Source organism: Myzus persicae, unplaced genomic scaffold (assembly GCF_001856785.1).
Source record: "Myzus persicae strain clone G006 unplaced genomic scaffold, MPER_G0061.0, whole genome shotgun sequence".
NCBI lineage: Eukaryota > Metazoa > Arthropoda > Insecta > Hemiptera > Aphididae > Myzus > Myzus persicae.
The window spans coordinates 162,406-189,399 of record NW_019101772.1 but is presented as its reverse complement, the minus strand read 5'-3'; the positions used below and the strand labels follow the sequence as shown (position 1 = coordinate 189,399).

The window sequence follows — 26,994 nt, the reverse complement described above, 5'->3', positions numbered from 1 at the left end:
ATGGGTGGTGCGGGGCCGGGGGCGAACGGGACGGCATCAGTCAATCGTCTCTTGCTATACTCTCTCCACCCTCCACCCTATCATCCCCCTTCAATCACCTCGGGCTGTCGATTGTGTGTGTACATAAAATATATCCACGTGAGTGTGTAAGTGCGTTCGCGCACGCGCCCCTGTAAATGTGCTTCAGTGTGCAGTGAGTGAGTGCGACTATATATATATATGTACGTGTTTGTGCAGTACACTATATCTATAGGTACCCCAAACCCAGAAATAATAATATCTCTGGACGCGAGCGGGCGGGCGGCGAGTGACGGTAAGAGTTTTTCATCCCCGTCAGAACGCCGCAGCGTCATATCTCACTCGCTCCGCGTGTATACCGTGCAGTACATATACGCTCTATATCTCTCGCCGTCTCACCAACTCTGTATCTCTCTGTCCGTCTCTCACGTCTAGATTTATGGCGTTAATATTTATTTTGGACGCGTTGTTTACCGCGCTCTCTCGGTAACGGGCGGACGGGTGGGCCAGATGACGTGAACCGGGGGGAGGGGGATACGATGTGCGAGCAAATTTGGCGTTTTGGCAACGAAACAAGTTATCAAAGACTCCGCCGCGCCCCCTCCCCCGCGTATTATGTACGCTCGCGACCCCGGCCAGGCGTTATCTATCAAAAGTTCACCGGAGGCGGTGAGCGGATTTGATTTGTGAATATATACGTATACATATATATATGACGTTTATAAAATATCGTACGACCCGCCGTGCTAGCGAGTTCTCGCACTCACCCCCGTCACAGTAGAAAGCTCGCGGCGTGTACACCTCTGTGCGCTGCACACGAAATTGGTAGACTATTACAACAATATCTTCGGGGTGCGTATATTCTTCGCATCGGGCGTGCATATAATACGTATAAATCTGCCTATCAAATTTCAATAAATATATATATATATACGTACCTACCATAGTATATAATATTATGTACATATACATACTACGTGCCGAGTAACGAGACACCGACTCCCCGTGTCCGTCGGCGTCGGTGATTTACACGACAGCTCCGGTGGCGGCTCCAGTGGCCTCGTGGGAAATCGTCAAGCGCATGCAGTATGTATACATATTTATTATAATTGATTCGAGTGCGCTCGCATAGAGAGTAGCAGGATATGATACGGTTCGTCGACGCGAATCAAAAATCGAAAATATTTTGACCGTCGGTCGACAGCGATTTATCGGCGACCGGCGTGCGAAAGTCCATAACTTACATTTACATAACATAATAATATATGAGGGCGAATTGTATTATTATTATACGCGCATTTACGTTAGGGGGGGAGAGGGTCGTTCGTCATTTATTATGCCGCGAATTTTGGACGACCCTGTATACATATATATTAATATGATATTATACACCTACATTTCATATTGTTATTATATATGTGCAAAATATATATACCGTCGGTAGCGCGTTGCGTGGCCGCGGCTAATTTTTACCGTTGGAGCTCGGAAGTCATAAATCTGGCAACGAGGCGACGGACTTGTAGGCAGGGGCGCGGCAAAGTTCTTCGCGGTATATATACGCACGGTGCCGAGGTTACATGCAAATGGGAATCGGGAGAGTGGCGGAGTCGGCGTGGTTGGGGGAGGGGGGGGGACGCCCGTTTGTACGGTCGGCCGAGTGATATATTGTTGACGTGTGTCAACCGGTGATGTATTGGGCCCGTCACACACGAACTGCACAACGCCGGAGCGGTCGGTACCCGTCAAGTGGGCGAGAGGGAGAAGACGGACGACGGACGGACGAACGGACTACCGCCTCGCCCGCCTGTATAATATATATATATATATACATATACGGGTGTGTGTGCGTCTGTATATAAAACTTTGGTCCTTTGCGCAAATCCCCGTAGGCCGCCGCCGCCGCCACCTCTACACCGCCACCGCCTTTTCCCGCCCGGCGACCGGACGACGAGTGAAAAAAAAAACGTAAAGAAAAATGCGCACACGGGGTGAAAACAAAGCATTCGCAAAGCGCACACGAGAAACCCAGTGACGCCGTCGCGGGACGTGCCGAGGCAGACCAAATGATTTATACGCGTTCGCCGCACGTCAACGTTATCGCCGGCGCGCGAAAAGCTTCTCCTGGACGTCCTGCCACCGCAGGATGAATATTATCTCGGGGCCGTGCACGCACGCCGTCACGTATACTTACATAAGCCGGACGTGCGTCGAAAACCGCAAAAAAATCTTTGTGTCCGTCTAACGAGAATTATATAGAGGTATGCGTAAGGTACGTGTTGTTTTCGCGGGTTAATACAACCGGTTTCTGTGTTTTATTTTTTTTATTACCATTATTATTATTATTATTATTATTATTATGAGAAAAAAGTTGACAGTTTCCGTCTCGAGTTAAAACGTATATAAAACGACAAACGACTGCAACGAGTGGAAAGAGTTGAAAAAAACCGTATACGACGGATCAATCACTATCGTATTTCAAAACCGGACCGCGAAGGTGTAACCGGTTACTGCGGGCAAGAGTGGTGTGGTATGGAAACATGATAAGGAGTAGGGGCGTCGTCGTGACGGACAAGACGTTATATTTATTAAATATTTACTTCCCGCACAAGCTTGTATGAATCGCTTAAATAGTGTGTCGCGCGCGCTGAAAAGCTGCAATCGAACATTATTATTATCGCACGCCTCCCAATATTAATAGACGTCGATCGAGAGTGAAAAAATACTAAGGTAAAACATAAAATGTAAACGCAAAACACGACGACCGCCTGGCGTTAAAACTTTTTACTATATCCATATAAGAACCGTCAAAAGTTTTAACTTTTTCGAGTAACCGCCGCAAACATGCACCGACGGTGAGAGCCAGCAAACACGGGGAGAGGGAAACAAATTGTGTTTTCGTGTTCGTATAACATATAATATTACTATAATAGGTAATAGTACAGCATTATTATGTGTGTATAAAATTGAACACGAATTTTCCTATTTCGTCCGCCTGGCGTTCGAGTGGGTCGCCACGTAGGTAAACATTAGCGATGATGAGGGAGTGGCAGGATTGGACGAAGGGGTTTGTCGGTTACCGGCGTGTGTGTTTACGTCCGTTTACGGACATTAATTACGTATAATGTAATATATATATATATATATGTATATAAAACTAGAGCAATGATAAATAATCGTGGGCGTCAGTGTATAACCTGAGCGCTTGTGAGTCCGCACAACAAAGGGACCAGGCCCGGGATTAGTTGTCCGACACGATGATGTCTGGAACGTGTCAGCTGATAATGGCACCCATCAATCACTCCCCTCCCCTCGGCGCCCACCCCTCTCGAAGCACGGTTACATGCATACCGTGACCGTATTTCAATCACCCAGTGACTCAGGCTCATCAATGTCTCCCCCGCCACCGACCCATCACCTATCCACCGTCACGTCCTGCAGCGCATATACCCGGCTACCACGCTGTAATCGATTCCCAGTGTTGTAGACCACCGCCACCAACACCGCCGCCGCCGCTCGGTAAATACGCACCGTCCGAGCGCGCGCGCTTGTATCTTACGCCATTAATAACTTTTCGGGTTACACCTTCGCATCGTGATCCTTTTTACCCGGCCGAACATGCGATCGCTATTTATTTCTCCCACTGCAGTCTTTCGCATTAATTTGGACCTTAACGATTATTAAACCGTTTCACTACGCCCGTCGAGAGCGCTCGTCTCGCGGTCCCGAACACCGGATAGTTTAAACAACCATAGCGGGCACGTACGCGGAGAGACGTTTCGTTTAAACATCCTTTAGACCTATTGCGCGACGATAGACACGTCATGTTGTAACAATAATAATATACGTACAACGATATATTATTATTATGATAGGCCCGAGACGGAGATATCGAATCCGATTTCAGCGCGCCGACGATGCTATAATGCCTGGGACCTCATCCTGCGTCGATCGTAAACACGCGTGTGTCGGAAAATACGATTATATACATATATATGTACGTGATGCGCAAGGGACGTCGTTTTGCGTTGCCGAAGGAGATATTTTCTACATATATATGTGTGTGTGTGCGTATACACCGGGACGTTATCGTGTTGCGCCGCCGGAATTATTAAACTTTTGTTTCGTTTACCGAAAATAATAACAACGACATAAAAGAGGTCGGCGGCGGTGGTAGAAAAGCGGTGGCGGCGAATCCTAGGCCGCGGGCTGCGCTCTCCCGCTCCGGTCCGCCCGCCCGCCCGCCGCCGTGATTCCACAAAGACTTCAAATCAATTACCCGGACCCATAACGAGATCCAGTAACGATGTTTTCGCCCCCACCGCCCCGGAGAACTCGGGGGTTGTTGATCAAAGAATACGCTCGAAGGCCTATCGAGAGAATACCGTCGTGCCCGACCGCGTCACATACATGTAAGTGCACATACACGACGAAGAGGTACACTCGGCTAGTGCACACGTTACACGTATACAATATGGACTAGCGTGATTGTGTGTGAGTGAGGTATATACACGGTAAAATGTCCGGGGGGTAATTTATTTGCAAACACGTTTCGCGCCGAGCACGTCAGGAACCGTTCGTATCATTCTTCGCCGGTTTCGGATTTGTCTTCCTGCCAAATTATAATGACGTTTAATGCGCCGCGGCAACGGTTTTTTTTTCCACTTCCCTGCCCGTCACCCGGAGGCTGTGCGACGACGACGACGAATTATTATTAAAGACGCATACATATAGACATAATATAATATAGTCGGTCGGTTGTCGTACCGCAGACGCGCAGTTGTTCTCAAAAGAAACGCAAATCTAAACCACTCGTCTCGACACGACGTACGTACCTACTCAATACTCATAAACATAAAACATATTATGGCGGGGTGGACGTATCATGGGTACTGATTATCTGGTTTCGATTTCTACAAAGCGAGTAATTGGGTTTTCGGGTTTACTACTCTTATACCTTAAATGCATATTTATAAAGCTACTTGCGTTACAAAATATGTTATGGAGATCGCAGTCGTTCTCCAATATATTCTCGACGCACGTGTAATATTTTTCAAGACAGTAGTCACTATACGTCGTTCGACTGTCGGCGGCGGTAAAAATCGCGTACGATATCGTCGCCGTCGTCGTAAATTATTGTAAATGGTTGAATCGTCGATCGAATACACTCGCGGGTTGCTGCCAATCGTGATGCGACGCAATCGTGCGAGCAGCAGGTCGTGCAGTATCGGACGATGTTGTGTATACAACACGGGACGCAAAGTCGCTGGACCGTAAAATCCGACGAAACGACTTTGAAATGTGACGTGCAAAGTTTTTTTTGTTATTTATTTGGTTTCATTTTTTCACACGATGATTGATTAACGCTGCCGATGCTGTAGCGCGTTATATTGTTTTGGGCCATTCGAATAGTTCGCGTGCGAGCAACGTGTGTAACGAATATTTATGCAAATCAAAAAACCGACGACGGGACTGCCTTGACGTACGGCCAAAAATGTAATTTTAATTTCGCCATCGGCTGACGCTCATCGGTGTGGTTTAGCGTTTTCGGGCGAATACATCACAGTTACCGCGTTACCGGCGGTGAGGAAACGCAACAACATAATATTATCTCGTCGGGTAATAAAAACTCCAAAAATAAAATCCAAAGCGCGTACATGCGGTCCAGCTCTCTTGTTAGTATTAAATTTAAATCCAGGGACCACCGCCGTCATCGCCACCTGCACAGGCCGAGACCGAGCGATAGACGGACGGACAGCGGGAGAAAGACGAACGGAGGAGCGGTGATGATTTATTGCGTTATTAAAGAAATGGGACCGGGATTAATGCCTCGCACGCAATGTGCGGCGACTCTCTGCCGATGATTCCTCTCTCGAACGTATATATGCGACCAATGTCATCGTCTAAAGCGTATAATATACACACACCTTATATATATGTACAGTTGTAGTCGTGCAGTTGCGAAACGCTTTGACGAGAAAACGACGACGGTCCGTCGAGAACGGGAAAAAATGATTTCGCACCGAGGTTTGTTCGCAGAAGACAAACAGCCAAGTGGACCGTAATAATAGTAATAAAAAAGGGCTGATTACGATTGCTCGCGGGGAGGAAGTTCCCGCCGTTCGAGTTCATTCAAATTAGACCAGGCAGAAAATTAGTCGCTGCGCGTATATATTATTATTTTTATTATTATTAATATCGTCATCGCCATACATTATATTATTATTATTATTATTATTATTAAACATATTGTGCAGCATGTGTGTACGATGCGGAGAAAGAAAAACTCGAGCACAATGGTCGACAATCTGTCAACCAGTGCCCGCCGTCACGACGACGACTACGACTACTATAGTAGCCCCGAACACTATATACACAAGTATACCTATATAATATAGGTAATACTATTACGCCGCCGTGATAATGTGTACATATTATAATATTATAATACCTGTTCTGCGCTCGTCAAGCTCACGTCAAAAAGCAGTTTAGAAGTATTTAACAACTGGTTCTCTCGTGCAGCATTCGCACAATTAGACTACGACAACTCGTTCTCGTAGACAGCCCTCGGCCTAATAGAGATTTATGAACCGTGAAAACGATCGGGACCGTTTCGAAAACGCCCTCCGCGAACCTCGCGGCGGTGGTGGCGGATGGCGAGGGGGACGCGTTATCCTCCTTTACACGCTGCGTGCAGGTATTCACAGAGGACAGAGATGGCGTAGTTTCTGTGACGAAACAGTCTTCAGGGCGACGCACAGAAAATATTATGCAAGTCACAGAAGGTCTCGCGCGACAGATATAAAAAACTGCCGTTCGAAATCGACGACGACGAATCCGTCAATCGCGGTTCATAGGTGTACATACCGAACCATGAAGGCGAGCTGGCGTGTATGTATATAGAAGAAAAACTATCAAACTATCAATACTCTTATATTACATCACTATCGAGACACTTGACGACGACGACGACGACGACGTGTAACATAATATAACACAAATGTGTGTAGGAAACGCGCGAGATATTATATTTTGCAGACGGCGATATCGTATCAAATATAATAATATTATTAGGAGGTATTATATACACGCACGCGACCGTAATATCGTATAGTTGTGCATTCGAAACACGTCCGGTGTAGATGCGCCTCTGTTCGCTTTTAGCATGTGTGTGTGTGTGTGTGTCGTATAAAAAGACGCGCCAGAGGCCGGACCAATAAATCCATCAGTCGCTCGTACTACAGATAAACTCTTCAGCGTCGTCGTCGTCCTTTCCTTCACGGGCGGCGACGGCGACGGCGGCAGCGCCATGCATCAATGTGTCAAGTCTCGCGCTGCACATGTCCCTCCACGCTCCCCCCCCCCCAACGTCAAATCCCCGACCCGTGGTATTACACCACTCCTTCACCGCCACGTCGCTCGCGCGGTATTCAAATTCGTCACCGCCGCTCGAGCGGTGCAGTTGTAAATTATAATGTACACACAACGTCGGTCTCATACGATATTATATTATAACATATATTATTATACTATCTACACGTCTTGATTTTTAAAATATCATTATTTAATGCGATTCTCGCTCGCCCCGCGACGAGATTTTTTAATATAATAATAATATCGCAATCTCGCTGACCCTTTTTTTTGGCCACTGGTCCGACGACGACGACGCCGACGACGATCGCCAATCTCTTTTTGCGCACTTTAACGACCACAGTGCCGGCCGTATCTTGACGGACCAATGGAACGCGTCCGTCAACGCGTCTGCCGCAGACCTCAAATCTCGTCGCACAATAATAATAATAAATTATAATATCGCGTGCGTACGCGCAAGACGCCGAGTCGTTTTGGCCGATCGACGCGTCGCGGCGGTCCGTAGTGTCTAAATTTAAAACTGTTAGAAAGAGAGGAATAAGATCTCAGTCTCCTATAAATTATACGGTAATACAGTATATATGTAAATGTGTGTGTGTGTGAGTGTGTGTATGTGTACTGCGCGATGTATAATAGTATGCTGTGTACAGCGTCCGTCGCGAACAACAACGGCCCGAAGAGAATCCGTCACGATGAATAATTGCGTAATCCGTGACGACCATTCCGGACACACGAACGCGCAACCAAGGATTCCCGCAGCGTTCGCTGGAATCCGAAGGTCCTCCTCACGGGGTTTTCGACATTTCAGCCTGCTACTGTCCCCGCACCGTAAATCATTATTTACGTTTTTGGTGTACATATTATACTATTGTATGGGCGGGACGAGCTATGTATCGATATAAAATGATTATATTTTATAATCGTTTTGGGGATAACGTGACGCAACGACCCACCCGTCATACACTGCACACACACGGACGACATTCTGCGTCAACGCTGTAGGTAAATCGAAGCGCGGCGACGGGATCCAAAAATGATTCGGATTAGACTCGGTCAAAAAATGCGCAACAATCAATAGTCTTTTCACATTTTTTTTTTTGCATCGAACGTCCGGTGCCTAACATTTAGGTAAAATATTATATCTATTATAATATTATGTCTGCAATTTTACCTACTACAACAGTAGACGTGTATATACGTAAACGAAAACGCCCTAACAAACAAACACGGCGCGCCTATACATAAAATCACTCGGCTGACACTAAAATCGTACGCGACAAGCGAACTGTGGTACAGCGGCAGTAATAAAGTAACCCAATCCCGAATTAAAATTTCGTAGGACTCGTATACATACATGTATACGTTTTACGTACATAGGCGGACGTGACAAGGAGTGACAGGCGACGTCAGACTTTCCACATGAAACGTTCGTAACGGATTTAATTTCAAAACCAAAAAAAAAATTATACATATTATTATTATTACGCATATATAAAATGGTGGGTAGGTGTATACTGTATAGACTATGATATAATATTAAATTAGCCTTGCCTTGGCGAGCACTGTCTCGTCACTCGGTTGGGGAAGCACGTCACTCCGGACGACATCGACGATACACACAAACACGTGAAAACAGGTTTTCACTCTCTTGACCGCAACAGGTATATAAATATAATATGTAATCGACGAAAACCCATAAGAATTACACACACACACATACACACACGCGCGCACACACAGACTTACGATCCGATCCATCACCGCGGAGAAAGAGGAAACCGGCATGATAAAATCATATTAGGTATATCCGCCCGTCTCCAGAGTAGGTAATTACGCGGCCAAAAAAAAGACGAAACCGACGAAACCCGGCACCGAAGCCGGATAAAACTTTCCAGGGGTGGCGAGCCAGTATATTTAGGTGTGTGACGTGTGTATACAATTTTTTAGCTTCTGCTGCAGGTGATTTCGTTATGTATAGGTACAGCGATCGGTCAAGGGTCGGCCGGGAGTGGCGGAAAAAAGGTCAGAGGGACGAAAGCGAACGGTGGTGGCGGTGCCGGGGGGACGGGGGTGACGGACGAGGAACAGGCGAAGTGTGCCCCGCCACGGAGTGCGATCGAACGGAATTAGATTGAAAATCGCGCGCGCGAGTGTGAGTGTGTCGGCCCCGTTGTTATTTATTTCTCTTGAGGGGCATCCATCCATGTCTATCACTTGGCAGTAGCCGTGCGAAATGTCTGTTTATGTGGGCCCCGCGCGCCAGGTCCTCAGGGCATTCCCCCTTCTCCTTCCTCCATACCAACCACTAGACGAAAACGACGGCCAGAGGCTGCGAATATATATCCTTTACCCCCCGCAATGGCCGGGAGAAATATAAAAACGCGTTACGTTCGTTTTTATTACTATATATGTGTATATATATATACATTATATACTCGTGTATATAGATAGGTATATACATTTCCGTACGTGCGGCGGCGGTGGCGACTGACGCGTTCTTCGACCTGCTCCCCGCCCGTATTATTTCCAACGAATTTCCGCATCGACTTTTTAAGACGATTCGTATTTTTATTTATTTTTACAACTCTCTCCGTGGTTTATATAAATGTATATATAAGGATTCTTTTTCGTTTACCGATTGTTCGACCATATAGTATAGGACGCGTAATAATGTTATATAATATAATATAGTGTATAGGCGCATGTGTTCGCATCGGTCCGGTGGTAATAAAACACACTACGAACTGACTGCACACACGCTGACGAACCCATTCACCACCGATAATAATTCGTGTATACACAATACTTATTAGTTGATAAAAAACAGAGGACCAATCGTCAAAAAAAATAAATCTCCAGGCCACCACCTCATTTCTACCACCCGCCTCAACATTGCCTGCAATAGACAGTTTAAAGTATATATACCTTTTTACCACGTTTTCGGAGACCACCAAAGTCTGGTTTGAAAAACACATACATATTATTATCGATCATTGAACGTCCGGCGGTCGATATCGTATGATTGTTGGGTGGCGCACGTGCACGAATAATAATAAAGCAGTGAAACATAAAACGGTGTGCTCGCCCGATCAAAACTAGACGAAGACCACGCGGACGAATAAAATAAAATATAAATTACACGGTCGCACGTTATTATATTAAATAAATACATTATTTTATTATATCGTCTACCTGGTTGCTTTATCAAGCAACCGTGCACTGTACGACCGTCACCAGACATTAATTGAACCCCTAATAAAAGGCGCTTTTTTCGAGTCTATTGGTTTTTGACTCCCAGACGTACGAAGATATTATAATATTATTATTGAATTGTATGTACGCGATGATATAGAAGAGGCACACATCCGTCAAAAACAGCGACGAAGGACGAGTTTTCTCGAGAAAAATTAACATATTGGTCGGGGCGCGTTCGACGGAGGCGAAAAACGAAACTAGTTTTGGTGCTTCAATCGAGATTTTTTGACAGATTCTTGAAATCTCTGCCGAGGAAACGACGACGTAACACACAAACTCGTATACGTTGACGTTGCGCTTGTGTCTTATCGTACTCCATTGTTCTGTACGTCAATCCCCTTCGAGGCGGAGGCGGCGGCGGATATCGAGTTCCACCGGCGCGCGCTACTTTCTTCGGACACGAAACAATAATATTATTTATTTTTTATTTAAATGACGAAAAGGACGAAAATAAACCTGCTATAGAGACGACGTGACGGTCTGCGCATACGAAAAAAAACCTGCAGGTACGTCCAAATCCATAGAAATAATATTAACGCGCGTGCGTGTGTAGAACAAACGTCGACCTCTAGCTGGAGTCCGGGAGTCGTTGTATAAGCGCACATAAATTAAAACCCTAGCACGACAACACATTATTATTATTATTACCTACATATTGTTTTCGAGTCGACGAACAAACACAATAATATAATAATGATAATAAAAACCACTCCGACGGCTTACCGAAATAATAATAATAATATTATAGACGCGGTGACAAGAGAGGCAAGAGACAAGCGAGACATCGTACGACGACTATGACAGGTGTACGCGTATATGCGTAACCCACACGCGGGTAGTATATTAATAATTGTGCAAACGATTGAGCCGATAAATAAAATTATGTAGGTCCGAGCAGTGTATGTACCTATACATATTCCACACGTAACATCGCGGATAGGTATTAAAATATTCGACGGGCACTGAAATCGCGTTTTATTGGAAATGTCTGCGACGTCAAACCACTATTTACACAATTTATTAAAATGATTTATAATATTTCATACTACCGGAGCAGCTATAATATTATAATGTACGGTATTATAATTCCGTAGCACGCATATACAGCGCGAGTGCATTACACAAGCGCTCGGCGACAAATACAGAAAAACGTAAAACACCTGTAACACGTTTATACAGGGTGTGTGCAAGTGACAAACACCTACTTAAATAGGGTTTCGACTTAACATTGTCGAACGTTGTCGACGTCACTCTCCGTATGAGTAACTACTCGAAGTATAATCGAATAAATAAATTATGTTTTAAAAAAAAATCACATATTGAAACCAGATTTGCGTGTGTGAGTGTCGTGTGGGCGCTCTCTGAACATATTATATTAAATGCTGTGCCGCCGCCGTGGTCCATTGCGTCGAAAATTATAAATTACACAGTAATCGGGTAAATTATTCGAAAAAATGACTTAAATCATACAAATTTCTTACAGCAACAATATCGGCCAGTGTAGGTAAAGAAAACTAGACGGCGGCTAGTAACCCACCTTTAATAATTATAAACGCGTCGCCTTATCGGGCCGAATGTCTCGCGACGAGAAAGGTCATATTATCGTCGTCATCGTCATCATCATATTATTATAGGTAGGTAAATATAATACCTACCTAAAAGACGTAGTATAACTAGTATAGAAGGTACTCACTCGTATAGACAAAATTACAATTACGGCGGTGGCGGTCCCGCGCGGGCGCCACGGTCTATTATTTAAAGCAATAAAAATCGAGCCAGTAAACATCAGGTTGAAATTCGTTTTTTTTTTAGTTTTCTTCTGGCGGCAAAAACTGGCCGGAGACAATAAACTACGCAGCACACACCTCCAAAATAATAACGACGTCCCCGAATACACGTATTATACATTATATGTTTGGGTGTAAGTGCCTATTATATTATATCGAAATAATGTATCATCAACATCGATTTCGGAAAACGATCGGAAAAAATATATTATGTTATAATACGTTCATACACTCGTTCTGCGTGGGTACATGGCTAAGTACCTATAACCTATATATACAGTGTGCCTATACTACACTAAAGTAGTAAAGTGTATTATTATTATCATTATATGTATGTATATATATACCCATTATACTATTATACCTATATAATAATGATAGGTTAGGTTATATAGGTTACGGTGGCAACGGTGCAGCCTGAAAATAATATAATAATAGTAATACCGTGCGCGAGTATAGAACCAGGTCTCATAAAAATATTAATGAAAATATCCCATTCTTGTTGCCGCCGCACGCCCTAGGTCTCCGATATAAAGAACGTCACAGCGCCGAGGGGCCGCCATTTAATTATACAGTAATAATATTTTATTATTGTTATTTCCTTAAAAACCCATTATATTCGTCTTATTACTATTATATCGTCGTTGTTCTACTATCGTCCGATTGCGGTACAAACCATCTTCGGGACACTATTATTTTCATAATACACATTGACTGTATACAGACATGGCTATTTTAGTATTATATAAGTATCAGATTATATATTAAGTGAATCTATGTGTGTGTGTTTTATCGGGCTAGATAACAAGCAACGGGCGTGCAGTCGATGTACGTGGCGCACGCATGATTTATATTGCCGTTGTTACATTAACATAAGTCAAATTATTTGTTAGCCATTTTAAAAATAAATTTATTACGCATCGGCAACGTTTACAAAGGAAAACCGGAGAGAGGAGCGCCTAATAATATTCTAATACGTATTCGGACATATTATGTCTTACATAGTTATATCAGTATATCACATACAGTTACATGTTATTTGTTATGAAATATAATGAGTAATGGGTACATGAGAATACGCAAAATTGCGCTGAAAATCATTTTTTTTTTAAACTGTTATTTCCAAAAGGCATCGATACAATCGAACGTCGATATAAACATGTGACACAACTGCGACCGCACGTAGAGACCTAAAGAAATGGACAAAAAAATCACTAACACACAAAACACAAACCCCCATAAGTGCGTAAAACGTATATGGAGAAAAAAACGGTCCTCGGGACGTCTGACGAGTAGGACCCATTGTCTAATGACAACGAAAATAGAGATCTGGTGCGATCTACTAGGATATCATAAATGATAAATATATATATAATAGCCGTGTTGCAGTGTGTGTGCCCATCCGTCCGGATAACATCTGTCTCCCATCGGAGACACTGCGTTCAATGCGGCGCGCACGACACGTATTTTAAAAGCCTAAACCAACCCCTGCACCCCGCGCCCAAACATTTTCATTACCAGTATAACTATCATCTATTATATATATAATATATTGTATTAGTTTCGGATTGACAGCGGTTTTTTTCCTACAAAGTCCCGTTTCTCGGTAGGTAGGTATATTATATCATATGTACATACAAGATATTATTATGTTACAGTGGGGGGTATACGTGAAACGTTTTTTTTTATGATTACTATTTCGTTAAGCAAACAAGTCTGACGGCCGCTGCGGCCGGGACAAATATAATAATTATTATTATACAATCGTAATTGCGCGATGACGAGACACCTGCGCGCGAAGGGAACACATATTATATACATCATCGTACAGACTACAGACATACTGCAGGCAATAAATTGATCTATATGCCATGGGGATAATATGCACACCGGTAAACCAACGGTTACCCGAGTACAGGCGTAAAACTGATTGTTTTATATTAAGTATTCGACATTAAGACCAGGTCCTATGTCAGTGTATATAATATAACATATTAGTTTTATAACGATTCGCTTGTTTCCTGTAACCGGGTATCGAAAATATAACTGAGAAAATGGGGTAGAAAATTGTCAGCCGACAACTGACGACAATAATAACGAATATTCGAAGGGGTTTTCGGAATCATAGCTTCTTAGAATTGTATAAAATCTGACTCTTCGATCGAAATTTCAGATCAACGTTTCACGTTTAACGGGCGCCCAATTAAAACGTTTTCCCACTGGCCCATTGACTTACGGCATTGCTCTTATATGTTGCTTATAATAATATTAATAATAATACGAAACGAAAAGAGAAAACTTGTTTCTCTAATTAATTCAATCGACTGTTAATTTGAACGGATTATTTATATTTACCGCGACAACTGCTCCCCTCCTCGCACACCACAACATCACTAACGGATAGGAACCGCGGCCACCGGTACACGCGTACCCATATAATTATAATACATCTAAATATCTATGTACAAGTTGCGTGTGTGTATATATTATAATAATATTATAAGCCAGTAGTCGGTACTAATTTATACATAATTTTATAGCATTACACGACACTACGAACGAATAGTACTAAAAAAACGATAGGTACCTAGTTACGTAATATTTTAGGAAACAGTTTGGAAAAAATGAAGTGTGTACGCAACGTTATTAGGTTCCAGGTACCTAAATAATTGTTATAATTGTTATACGTTTAAGAAGGTAGTGATTATTTCGGCTAGCTACTAACAAACTACAGCCAGTTTGACTATTTGTCGGCGAGGGGGCAGCGCACGCACGTTCAGCTGAAAAAATAACTGTCTTGCGTGTGTGTTTGCGGCGCGCGTGACATTGTACACCTAAGTTATATATTATTTCCTTTTTCTTCCCATTCTACTTCTTATTTTGACACCTGTATAAATGATGGAGGTCGGAGAGACGTACAGAGGACGTATTCGCAATATTTGTGTTGATGATAAAATAAACAAAGCGACGGCTGCGGAGTGGGCGAGCGGTGCACGCGGAACAGGCGGCAAAAAACGCGTGAAAGGCCCATATTTTTTCGTCGTCCTTTGCAGCGGAGCGTGAGTCTCTTTTTATGTGTGCGAGTGTACGACGAATGATTTATAGAAGTCACCTGAGATTTGATGCGAGCAAACATCAGGAGGAGGCGTCGACGCCGCCGACGAAATGTAGAAAGGGAGAAAAACGTGTCTTCCGAATGGTTTCCGAAAGCCAGTGATAATAGTTTTCGTTCGGTCGACTGTATATCGTATATAAGTATAGGTATATTTTAAGCGCATCATAATAATAATAAATAATATACACACGTCGCGTAGGTATGTAACACATCGGCTCACTGGAATAATATGAATAAATATGATGCGATATATTAAAGTGTGTGTAATGCGTAAAAACTTGAACCCCGAGGCTGTTATTTAATTTCTAAGAAACAAAATAAATAACAAACAAAGAAAAAACGTGATTGACACGGAGTGACTGCAGCGCGGCCGCCCGAAAATTCGTAATAAAATATATTATAATCGGTAAAACGTACGCGTATAAAATATTATAATACGAGTATTACAAACGCGTCTTCCTGTACCGATAGTTTTATATATGTTTATTTCTCCCGGCGTAGCGATGTTATGTGTTCATTATTATTTGGTTTTTTTCTTTCAAAACCGGTCCTCAAGAAATTAGGCCAACGGTTATGCATATTATATTATGACTGTTATATCGTTGTCACGTTTTCGGAAAGCTTTATAAACGCATTAATACGTATAGGAAATAGGAACTGTTATAAAGTATTAAATTATAAATATGTAACTGACTCATAAATACTCACGAGTTTAGAGGGATCAATAGGTGTGATAGGAATATACTTAAAAAAAATTATTAATAATAACAATACAATATTGATTGTTCTGACTTCAGGATTATTAGCCTATACTTATTATTTGTTTTCATATCACTCGAGAGAAATGATTATCAATATTATATCGTTGTTTTTATTATTTTTTTTCTATCAAATAACTCTTGACCGAGTTTCGCGCGCTTGTTGCACTACTGCCGAGGGAGGAGAAAATTTTGAATGGAACACGCGGCCACGTGAATATAAATGCCCCCGCGTAGAGGGTGGTGGCGGAATCAGTGGAGCCGTGGAGGATGTTGTTGTGTAAGCGGATGTGTGTGTGTGTAAAATACGTACACGGCGTGTATACTTGTATAAATGTATGTAGTGGTGTACACAGACCGTAGTAGAGCGAATGGAACGTTGGCGGAGCACCGGAGGAGCTCGACCAAAAATCCCAGAGGAATCTACCACCGCACACCCCAAACCACCCCTTCAACACACCACATACTCTGTCTTGATTCACTACACCGTCGTAAGTATATTGTCGTCACACTGAATATAATATATGTACAACCCTATATAATATATATAATGTTATTAAAATTAGATGGTTATAGGCACTTGTCAGACACAAAAATGAACAAATTTCGTGTCCCTATACGTTAAATAATTATTATTAATGTTATTGTTATTTTATAACGTTTCGATTTTCAATTGCGTGACAAAAAAATATGTGTGTCAAAAGTGTAAATATTCAACAGATGTGGTAGTGTATAGCCGCTATGGCATTACAATAATAATATATCACGGTACATATAGTAGACGCACACGAAATATACATTACTACAACGCGCGCCGGATACACAAGTCCAAAATGATTGATGTGTAAAACGCGCAGATATGATTACAATAATGTAGCATAAAATGTCTACAATAACTAACCGACGGCCCGCGTGTCGCCTCATGATGTGTCCGGCACAATATTGTTATATACGATATACTTCACGACGTAGACAAGCACAACAAACGTCTGTCCGGAGACCTGATATATAATACACACAACACATAATATTGTTGTTATACCTATCGTAATAATTAATAACGTGGATCGATATTCTTTACACGTGACGTATATATTTATTGGTATCGCGTTATCGCGGGACTACTATTGTACAGAATTTGAGATCCATTTCCCTTCAATTTTCGTTGTAATAATATAGCAATATCATTTTAATCATATTATAATTATTTAGTTTAAGCATACCGCGATCATACCGATCGACTTTGAGACGCCGTTTTGAGAAGGAAATAGGAAGCCAGGTTAAAAAATAAACTCGGCTTTGCTTACGCAGGTATATTGGTCTATTTATAGCCTGCATCAAACTCATAAAATTAAAATTAAAATAAACGTCAAAATTCCTCTTTTTTGAATAAATGAAATTATTCTTATTTCATACTATTGTGGAGGTCAAATAGATTAAGTACCTAAATACTTTTATCAGACACAAAACGAATTATTCATGTTTAGTGCAATCCATATGATATAATAAAGTAACGTACCTAATGATATATAACATGAACAAACTGGCGGCGGTGGTATAGATGATGTACACGTCGACCGCGCCGCATGACGATACAAACGTACATTTTATAAAAAATTTGGATCGTCTCGATGGTCGGTGTAAAATTTAGATCCGATACAAACGTGATTTCTTTCTAAGTTTCTAAAGAAACGAATAACGCAGGAAGAATAGAGACAAAAAAATAAAACCGTTTAATTCCCATTTCTCCCTGTATACAACGTAAATATATATATATATATATATATATGTGTGTGTGTATGTTGTGTGTGTGTAAAGATACACTCGTATTTAAGTATACGAGCTGCCACGAATGTAATCGAGTTTTGATCGACCGCCTGCCCGCTCTCTCTTCCTGTACAATATGAAGTAGATATAGGTAGGCAGGCATATTATATGTGTGAGTGCAGTAAACATGTCCCCTCCGTCGTCGGTAGACATGTCAAAATCATTACGTCTAAAAGAGACGTCCGTGTGACACACACAATAATAATAATATAATAATAATAATGCTCGACGGCGGTCTCTCCTATCTAATCTGTGTGCATTTGTGTGCGTACGTACAAAGTAAGGTAACGCATCAATCAAACGCAGCGAGACCGGCGCACGCGCACTTGCGAGCACAAAAGGTGAGAGACGAAACGATATCGGGGGATAGTGTGTTAGAGAGAGACGAACATTATATGTAGGTACGAGTGTGTGTCTCTGACGGCGCTTTCGTATTATATATAAATCGCTGTCAATCAACGTCGCGTTCCTTTTTTGTCTAAACTGTCATACGGGAAAACATCGTCTCCAGGCATGGCACACGTATTATATATGTACACACCACATAGTATATACTCGCGCAGTTACAACCCTTGGCCGCGACAGCAGCGAACACTGCACTGCAGACGACAAAACAATATATAGTACCTACTACCTACCTATACACGTATTTCCTCCTTATCACCGACTCCCCACTATAAATACCTACACAGCCGAGGTCTATTATTTTATTATAACGCTTAATCCATACACCTATTATATTATTATGCATGATAATAATGCACAGGTAATCGCGTCCTCTCCCCACGTCACAATCATTGCATAATAATATAGTCGTTAAAAATTTATAAGCAGTACACACTATATGTTTCAAACCGTTCGTTAATTTACACCATCGTTTCTAGTATAGACTCATTATAGATATTATACTTGTGTTTTTTCCAAAACGTTTTATATAGTTTTGATGTGCACTCTCTACGGGCATATCGTATCACGGCGACTGCGAGAATAGTCAGAAATCAAACGAAGTCGTCTGCAGACATTCGTATTCGATATAATATATTAAATATAATCTATTATTTAATGCATATACATATATTGAATTTGACGATTTCGCACACGTTACATTTGTCCCAGTGTTTATGCGTATGTGTGTAATAATATTGTTATTTATCGTGTCGTATAAACGATGTTATTGAAATGTACACGTTGGTCTACATATATTATAAATGACGTGATTATTAAATAAATTACATTTTTTACAAATTATTATTCGCATATATATATATATATATAAATATATCTTTACCGCTGTCTTTTAAAAATATTCAACTGACCGAAAATGTGGTAAAATGATTAACTCGTTTAGCGTCTAGCGAATACCGTATTCTATCCACCTCATCAACCACAAACATAATATTTATATTGCTTGAAATTAATAAAAAAAATTTTATATTTTATAAATTTTTTTAATATTGAATACCGGTACCATTGAGTTACCTACAGATGAGAATTATTATTAAGTATGGTTAACCACTAACTAAGGAAGAACGAATTCAATCATAATGATTAATTTAATTATCATATTAAATTTTGATATTGACCAAAAATATTATAATTGGACATACGTTCAGGGATTGAGGGAATTAAAATAGAAAATCTATGCAATATATTATATAGAAATTAAATTTGTTTTATCAAGATATTTCATACAGTGGGCAGCAACTTATCATAACTATAAATAGAATATAAATATAAAATATTTTCAATTTATGAGGGTTTAATTAAATAATTTATAATGATGTATTAAAATGTCAAATGTTGATATAATAATAAAACGAAATTAAATTTCCAATATAACAGATTATCAAGTCACGTTAGTATATAACTGCGAGGACGATGTAGACTGTAAACATAATATAATTGATAATAAGCGGTAGACAGGTGCAGCAAAATAAACCAATGGTAGGTACAGGTAATAATAAAACAAACTGTGGAACAAAAACATTTTGAATACACAAACGCGCCATCTACATTCGGTCGTCTCCTGGCTCCTATACGAGCTCAATTACCGTCAAACCACGATTGTTTACATTTAAATACGGAATTTACTTAAATACGACTACCTATTATTACTACTTGAACATCGAAGTACTCAGTACTTATAGGTATAAATTTGAAATTAATAATTGATCAAATAAAGTTTAAAAAAGATCACCATTTTACTATAGCTACTAATTACTATTTTAATATTACAAAAACGAATTTTTTAAACTCACGTAGTTAGTAAATTGTACTTAAGTCTACACATATATTAATATATGGCTGGAACTCAACATTTACAATTTAAGAGACGATTTCTCGGCACCAAAATATTAAATACTAACCTATACATTGTTCTATCAGGGTAACTAAAATTTTGGTCTGTGTGCCGACCATATACACTTTTTTGTGCATTTCTGTATGTAACATTTTCTTTATATCCAACGATTAAAAGAATTTTGGAATATGTCCAATAACCTATCTACACACTCGAGATTAAATATAAATGTAACGTGAAATGATGTAATTTCCGTGGCAAGTCGTCACAACGGCGGACACTGTAATATTTTATCGGAACGTATTATAAAACAAAAAACAACGAAATCGCACTAGAAACGAGAGACAAAAATTAAAAACGACCAGATAACATACACAAATGACTGCCGTCGTCAGAATTTGACATTTCATAACGGATTTTCTAATATCATATGCACCAGCAATTAATTATATAATTTGAAAAACCAATATTTTCCGGAAATACGTCCTCGAGGTTCCACATTATAATAAATAATTATATTATATTCATATAGGTACAGACACCTTATATCACATTATGTGCTTAAATATCATGTAATGAATTGGCAGTGGGAGGGTGCGCTTCAGTGGTATTTACAAATTTTGAACGCGATCGTCACGCGTGAACGTGAGCGCGACGGCATTCAAATAAACTTTCATAGTTCCATAAATCTTCCCAGAGTCAATGTTTGGCGCGCAGTTTTTCAGCATAAAAAAACGTATACCTATTATATAGGTATACGCAGATATAGCTAAAAGAAGGGTGACATCGGCGACGACGACAACGTCAAATGGCTGATAAATGGCACACGTGTTTCACGTCCAATTCGCTGCTCTAAACACTCTACACACACATACACACGCACACCTTTTTCACGTTCGTTTTTTTTGGACGTGCTACTACCTACTGTTTTCTTTCTCTCTTTACAACCTTTGGCCTTCGATGGAATTTAGTGTCACATTCTCGCCGCACCCAATCTCATCCTCCGGCGTCAAAAAATGTTTAAAAAACAAAACGGTAAAAAAACCCTCATGCTCGCGTATGCATGAATATGAATCGAACCAAAAAAAACGATACATATATATTATATACAAGTTCCGCGCGCACTTGTTGATTTAGGCACCCGGAAAGGAGCAATAATCAAGCTTCATCGTGTTTATATACGCGCATTATATATAATATATATATATACGTGTACGAGTGGTGTATATGTATTTCATATATATATATGGTGGCGTGCCCGTTTCATTTATCAGTGACAAGGAGAGAGATGCGCTTTACCCCCGGCTAGCCGCACACGCGGCGTCGAAAGCGGCGGCGGCGGCAGCGGTGGCGGCGTTTCGCCCCTCGCGCGCGCCCTGCTCTGCCCACGACGCCGCTCTGTTGCTGCCGCCTGCACGGCAGTCTTCCCTCGCGGTATAGCTGGCGGCCGACCCGCCGAAACACGCTGCCGGCTGCAAAACACCGGCTCACCCATCAACAGGTCCCACTACAAAATCTCATACATGAAAATATACAATATAATACATACTATACCACACTAGGTACCTACCTACCTATACTACACGTACGAACAACCGAATATGTATATAATATAATATAATGATAAGTCGTGGTTGTATCGGCGAACGTGTGTTGTTGTAGAACGACTATTATATAATTGTAGTCCCAAGAAGAGCGCGTTTTGTATTTCTCGCCCGGAGGAGGGGACAAAAATAAGAGATCAAAAGAAGGCGCCGAAAAACGTGCGTATTTACGGGGAAAAAGTGTTAAACGTAGTCGCGGTCATCATTAATAACGCGACGCCGCCACCACGGTCCCTGCAAGTCATTGCGCCTATCTATATCTATATAAATATATATAATATTTATATGTGTGTGATGTGTACAGCAACCTGTGCCCAAAATTTATGACACCTTTTATACTATTATATGGTTTCCCTGTAATATATATAATATATATATATAGTACACCCAAAAAATCTCCAACAGAGCCGCGAGGGTACGTCCTATATAGATAGTGCACCAGGTGGAATTGCAATAGGAACCGATCTCTCGTCATCGTCAGCGAAGAATAAAGTACCTAGGTATTATAGCAACCAGAGGTCGAAACGTCTTCATACACAACGACGAACAGCTACATAATATTCAAACACAACGGATCACATACGACAAAAAAATCGCGGTGATAGTATCTAAAGATACACCTACATTTAGACAAACAGTAGGTGTTCTTATATTGTAGCGGTGACCTTTGAGAAATAATCTCTCATCTCGTAATCATAAATTACAGGCACAATATATATATATAGTTATCGTTTGAAAACAATACCTGCAGCCTGCAGGGACTTATGAAAGTATTTATATACCCATGTTTTACGACCGTGGACGTGCTATGACCAAAGTAACTACGTTTCTTTTTTGGGGAGGACGTAAAAAATATTGGGATGTTATAACAAAATCCCTATGGGACATATTTTTTTTTCAGCCAAATAATTTTGTTAATATCATTTGTTAAGTTTTTATGTAATTTATAAATTATATCTGAAATGTTATATCAAATAGACCCAGATGCCGCGAATAGTTTGCTCGATTGAAAAACATTTTTGTTTAAATGCTGTTCCTATACCTAATCTATGGTATAGCGCATCTCGTTATTTTTAGTATTTGCCTAAGTACCTTCCAAATTTTTTTTTAGTTCTATAGATAGATTTCTAATGAATAATAATATTTGTATGATATAATAAAGGTATACCTTTATAAGTATACTTAAATACATGAGACCTTTATTTCAGACTAATTATTTATGAGCTTTTGAGTAAAAATACGAGGAGGTGACGAAAGATATACCTATACTAAAGATAATATTACCTACCTATGAAAAAAAAAGAAAATTACACGTAAGTACTCACATTTCATCCTTTTGGGGCAGTGTTGCTTCCTTCTGGTCATGATCGTGATGGCGTTACTACGGTGTAGCGGCTTCTGCGACGTGCGGAATACTTCCTCCAGGCAAGACACGGTGGAGAGCGGGATACGCGACTTCCGAGTGCACGCGGAAGACGGAAATTCGCGTCTAATAATCACGAACAGCACTGATCATCGTCAGACATGACTCGTTTCGCGAGAATCAAAATCTTAAAAAATATAAAAATTCGTACCAGTAACAATATTTGTAATACAAACAGACGCGCGTAAACAGTCTCGAAAAACAAACACTTTAATATAATAGATTATTATACGAAACGATCGACGTACCTATACGAATAATGATAAATAAAAAAATTTACAACAATAAACAGTATCGTACGATATTATAAAAATTGCGATCGCGTTTCGTGAGACGTGTGTAATATTATATGGACGACTGACGAAACAATATAAAAATCGTCAACCGACAACAACGGCGACGCAGTGTGTGTCGGAGGCGGCGTCGGCGGCAGCGGTAGCGGCGGCGGCGTTAGTGGCGACGGAACCCTCGAAAAGCACAAAGACCACGGACGCGGACACGGCCATCACTGACTGACGGGTGTCAACAACGCGGGCCGACGACGACGGCGGTAACGCCGGTCGGAGCGCGCGGTCCGACGGTGCCCGAGCACGCCCGACCATGACGTCACGGCGGCCCGGGCGTGGTCTGGGCGGCATTCGGTGACGCCCACTCCGGGGTACGGGCACATAACTCATCCCCGCCCGCCACCGACCAGAGCCAGTACCGCTCCGGATCACTTTTTCGACCGGCGGCCGCCAATTTTCCTCCGCCGCGCTGTACCGCGCGGAAATCTTTCGGGTGCGCTTCGTCGCTGCACTATACACAATAATAATATTATTTTAATATTATTGTCGTTATTATAATTATTAATTATTATTAAAATTCAATTAACTCGCTGAATTTTTTTTTACCGGTTTCGTGTCTATATTGTTAACATTATAATCGCCACCCATGGGTAATGGCTACTAAAATATTATAGACTCCTGTGTCCCATAATATTATTATTATTTTTAACTATCTGCAACTTTACTCTAATTTCCCGGCCATAAGCTTTGTTATTTTTATTAGGTTTATGTACCGATTTACAAATATAATTTCATTTCTCTTAAGTCCGCGTTGAGTTCACAGTTATATACGTTGTCGGTCTTGTATTTTGGGTATTATCGTAATATTTCCAAGAGTTCGGCTGAGCTCAACTTTTGCGGTCATGACGCGACAGAGGACGTTGCAATTGCATGCAGTTAACCCTCAACCTTGCACATCATACACCTCGAATTGGTACCAATATATTTATAGATATAAATAAACTGTACAACACTCTATACATAATAATATATTATATTATATTATACATACCTACTCTGTTTGCGAACAAACGAAAACCCGCTGATGGCTTCGAACACTGCAGCCTCATCCATGAGCAGAAGCGGCAGTATATATCAATCCGTTTTCTTCGTTTATATATATCTATGTATATCCACAGAAATGCGCCAAAACGATTTATAGCTCGCACCGTGCAGCATGAGTGTGAGTGTGTGTGAATTAAAGGGCCCGAGAACATCTCAAACTCGTAAATTTTGTCAGTTTCTCTCTCTATCGCGCGCGCGCACCCATCGGCAGCAATAAATAGAATAACGCGCGAGCGGACTGCTGCTGCAGCAGTGTATATAATATGTACAGTTTATATATATATATATATATGTTTGTATGTATGTGTGTTTGCGTATAAACGTGAACGACATTGTTTGGGGGCCAATTGAAATATATACATTGAAAACGTTGACAAAACAACTGCGAAAATGTGTGTCGATAAAAAAAAATCTGTTTTTAAATCGATTGTAATCGCAAATATTCTCGTCGCACACGAGATATACGCCAAAGATATTAATTTTATGCGAATAGTTGAGAGGCGTGTAATTTTATTTTCAAAACGGTTAAGTTTTTTTTACACGAAAATGTAAAGGTCATATTATTACTATGTATTAGGTATTCGGCAAATAATTTACTACGAATCGTTAAATTTGCAGATCAAACTTAATATTAAAAAATATTTTACTAAAAAATTATTATATTATATTATATTATATAGTAGTTACGTACTGCTGCAGAGTTGAGGGTAATAACTAATAAGTAATAACTATATTAAAATGCCTTCACAAAATAAAAATGTTGACGTCTATGTATAACATACAAATATACAATATATTCATAATTTTACATTATACACATCCTGAACAACGAAAACTTCCCGATATAAATTATTAACACATTACAACTGTAAATAAATATAATATTATGTGCCAACCTATATACTAATACTATATATATAACACGTAAACGCACACAATATTTATTTATAAACATTTAGGTACCTAAATGACATATCAAATACAATAACATATAGGTTATATCTATATGTAGGTATCTTATTATCGAGGTTAAATTATTGATAGGTACAACTATAAATTAATCTACGGGCTGCTTAACTAAATAATGTTACATTAATTAAATAATGTTAAAGCTAAAATCAAATATACCTATAATAACAATCGTGACTGATTTAACGATTTACTAATTATAACTTTAGTGTCTATCTCCATTTATTATAAAATATTTTTCTAAACTGATTATAAAATCATATCACATTTAACACATTTAAAATGTATTTTTGCCCATTATATTTAACTAGCAAACACGAATAATAGTTAAATAGTTTTTCTAGGTATGAGGTACTCTATTAAAGTTTTAACATTTAAACTCTTTTAACCACTACTTAAAAAATGTACAATTATGTCTTTGTATAATGATTTCTTACTTGATAACATAATATTATAACATATTATATGATAATAATATGTTTGCTTACGAAATGTCTGTAAGTTCGTACACAACTTAATATCGGATATTCGTTAAATGTACTATGATTTATGACAATTAAATACCAATTAAATAATCATTTAAAATTAGTAACGAATTTTGATATGTCAGTCAGGATTACAGAAAGACGTGGACGAAGAGGATTAAGTTTAAATTAAGATATAATAAAATAGTATATGGTAATAGTTGGTAGTAAATTACTAAATAGTAAATAATGGAACTCTTTTTAAACAAAATCAATTTGGCACGTTTCGTTGTTACGTTAACAACATTATATAATAGAGTACTCATAGACAACACAAAATAAGAACACGAGTTTAAGTATCTATACATATTATACTATATACATAAAAAGTATCTTGGACCACATTCGAAGCAATGTCACAATTTACAATGTATCCTCTTCCATTTTAATATAATAATAGAACATATTCAGATAGAATGCGTTAAGTACAGTTAGGTCAAGATGTACACAAACAAGATTTATTGTTAAAAAATATTACACAGGTAGGTACCGTATGCCATTCACACAGTACGCACACAACATTTATGTCATTGTAATCATCATGTAATTCTTATAAAAAGAAGATATTATGTAGGTACCTATAAGAAGTGTATAGGATAATATTATATTATAATAGTTGTTATAATTATATTATCTTTTTTACGGATTTAAAAATA

At 40.0% G+C, this 26,994-nt stretch overlaps 1 protein-coding gene across 1 annotated transcript in view; it reads right to left on the bottom strand.

Annotated features, from left to right (window-relative positions):
• LOC111030353 (protein tiptop-like) overlaps positions 1 to 23,968 on the bottom strand; it is a 61,882-nt gene extending 37,914 nt beyond the window's left edge. The window contains exon 1 of the mRNA XM_022309792.1: positions 23,357 to 23,968. Within this exon, the coding sequence (XP_022165484.1) occupies positions 23,357 to 23,396 (40 nt within the window). The 5' untranslated portion in view covers positions 23,397 to 23,968. The remainder of the gene's footprint in view (positions 1 to 23,356) is intronic.
• Positions 23,969 to 26,994: the final 3,026 nt, after the last annotated feature.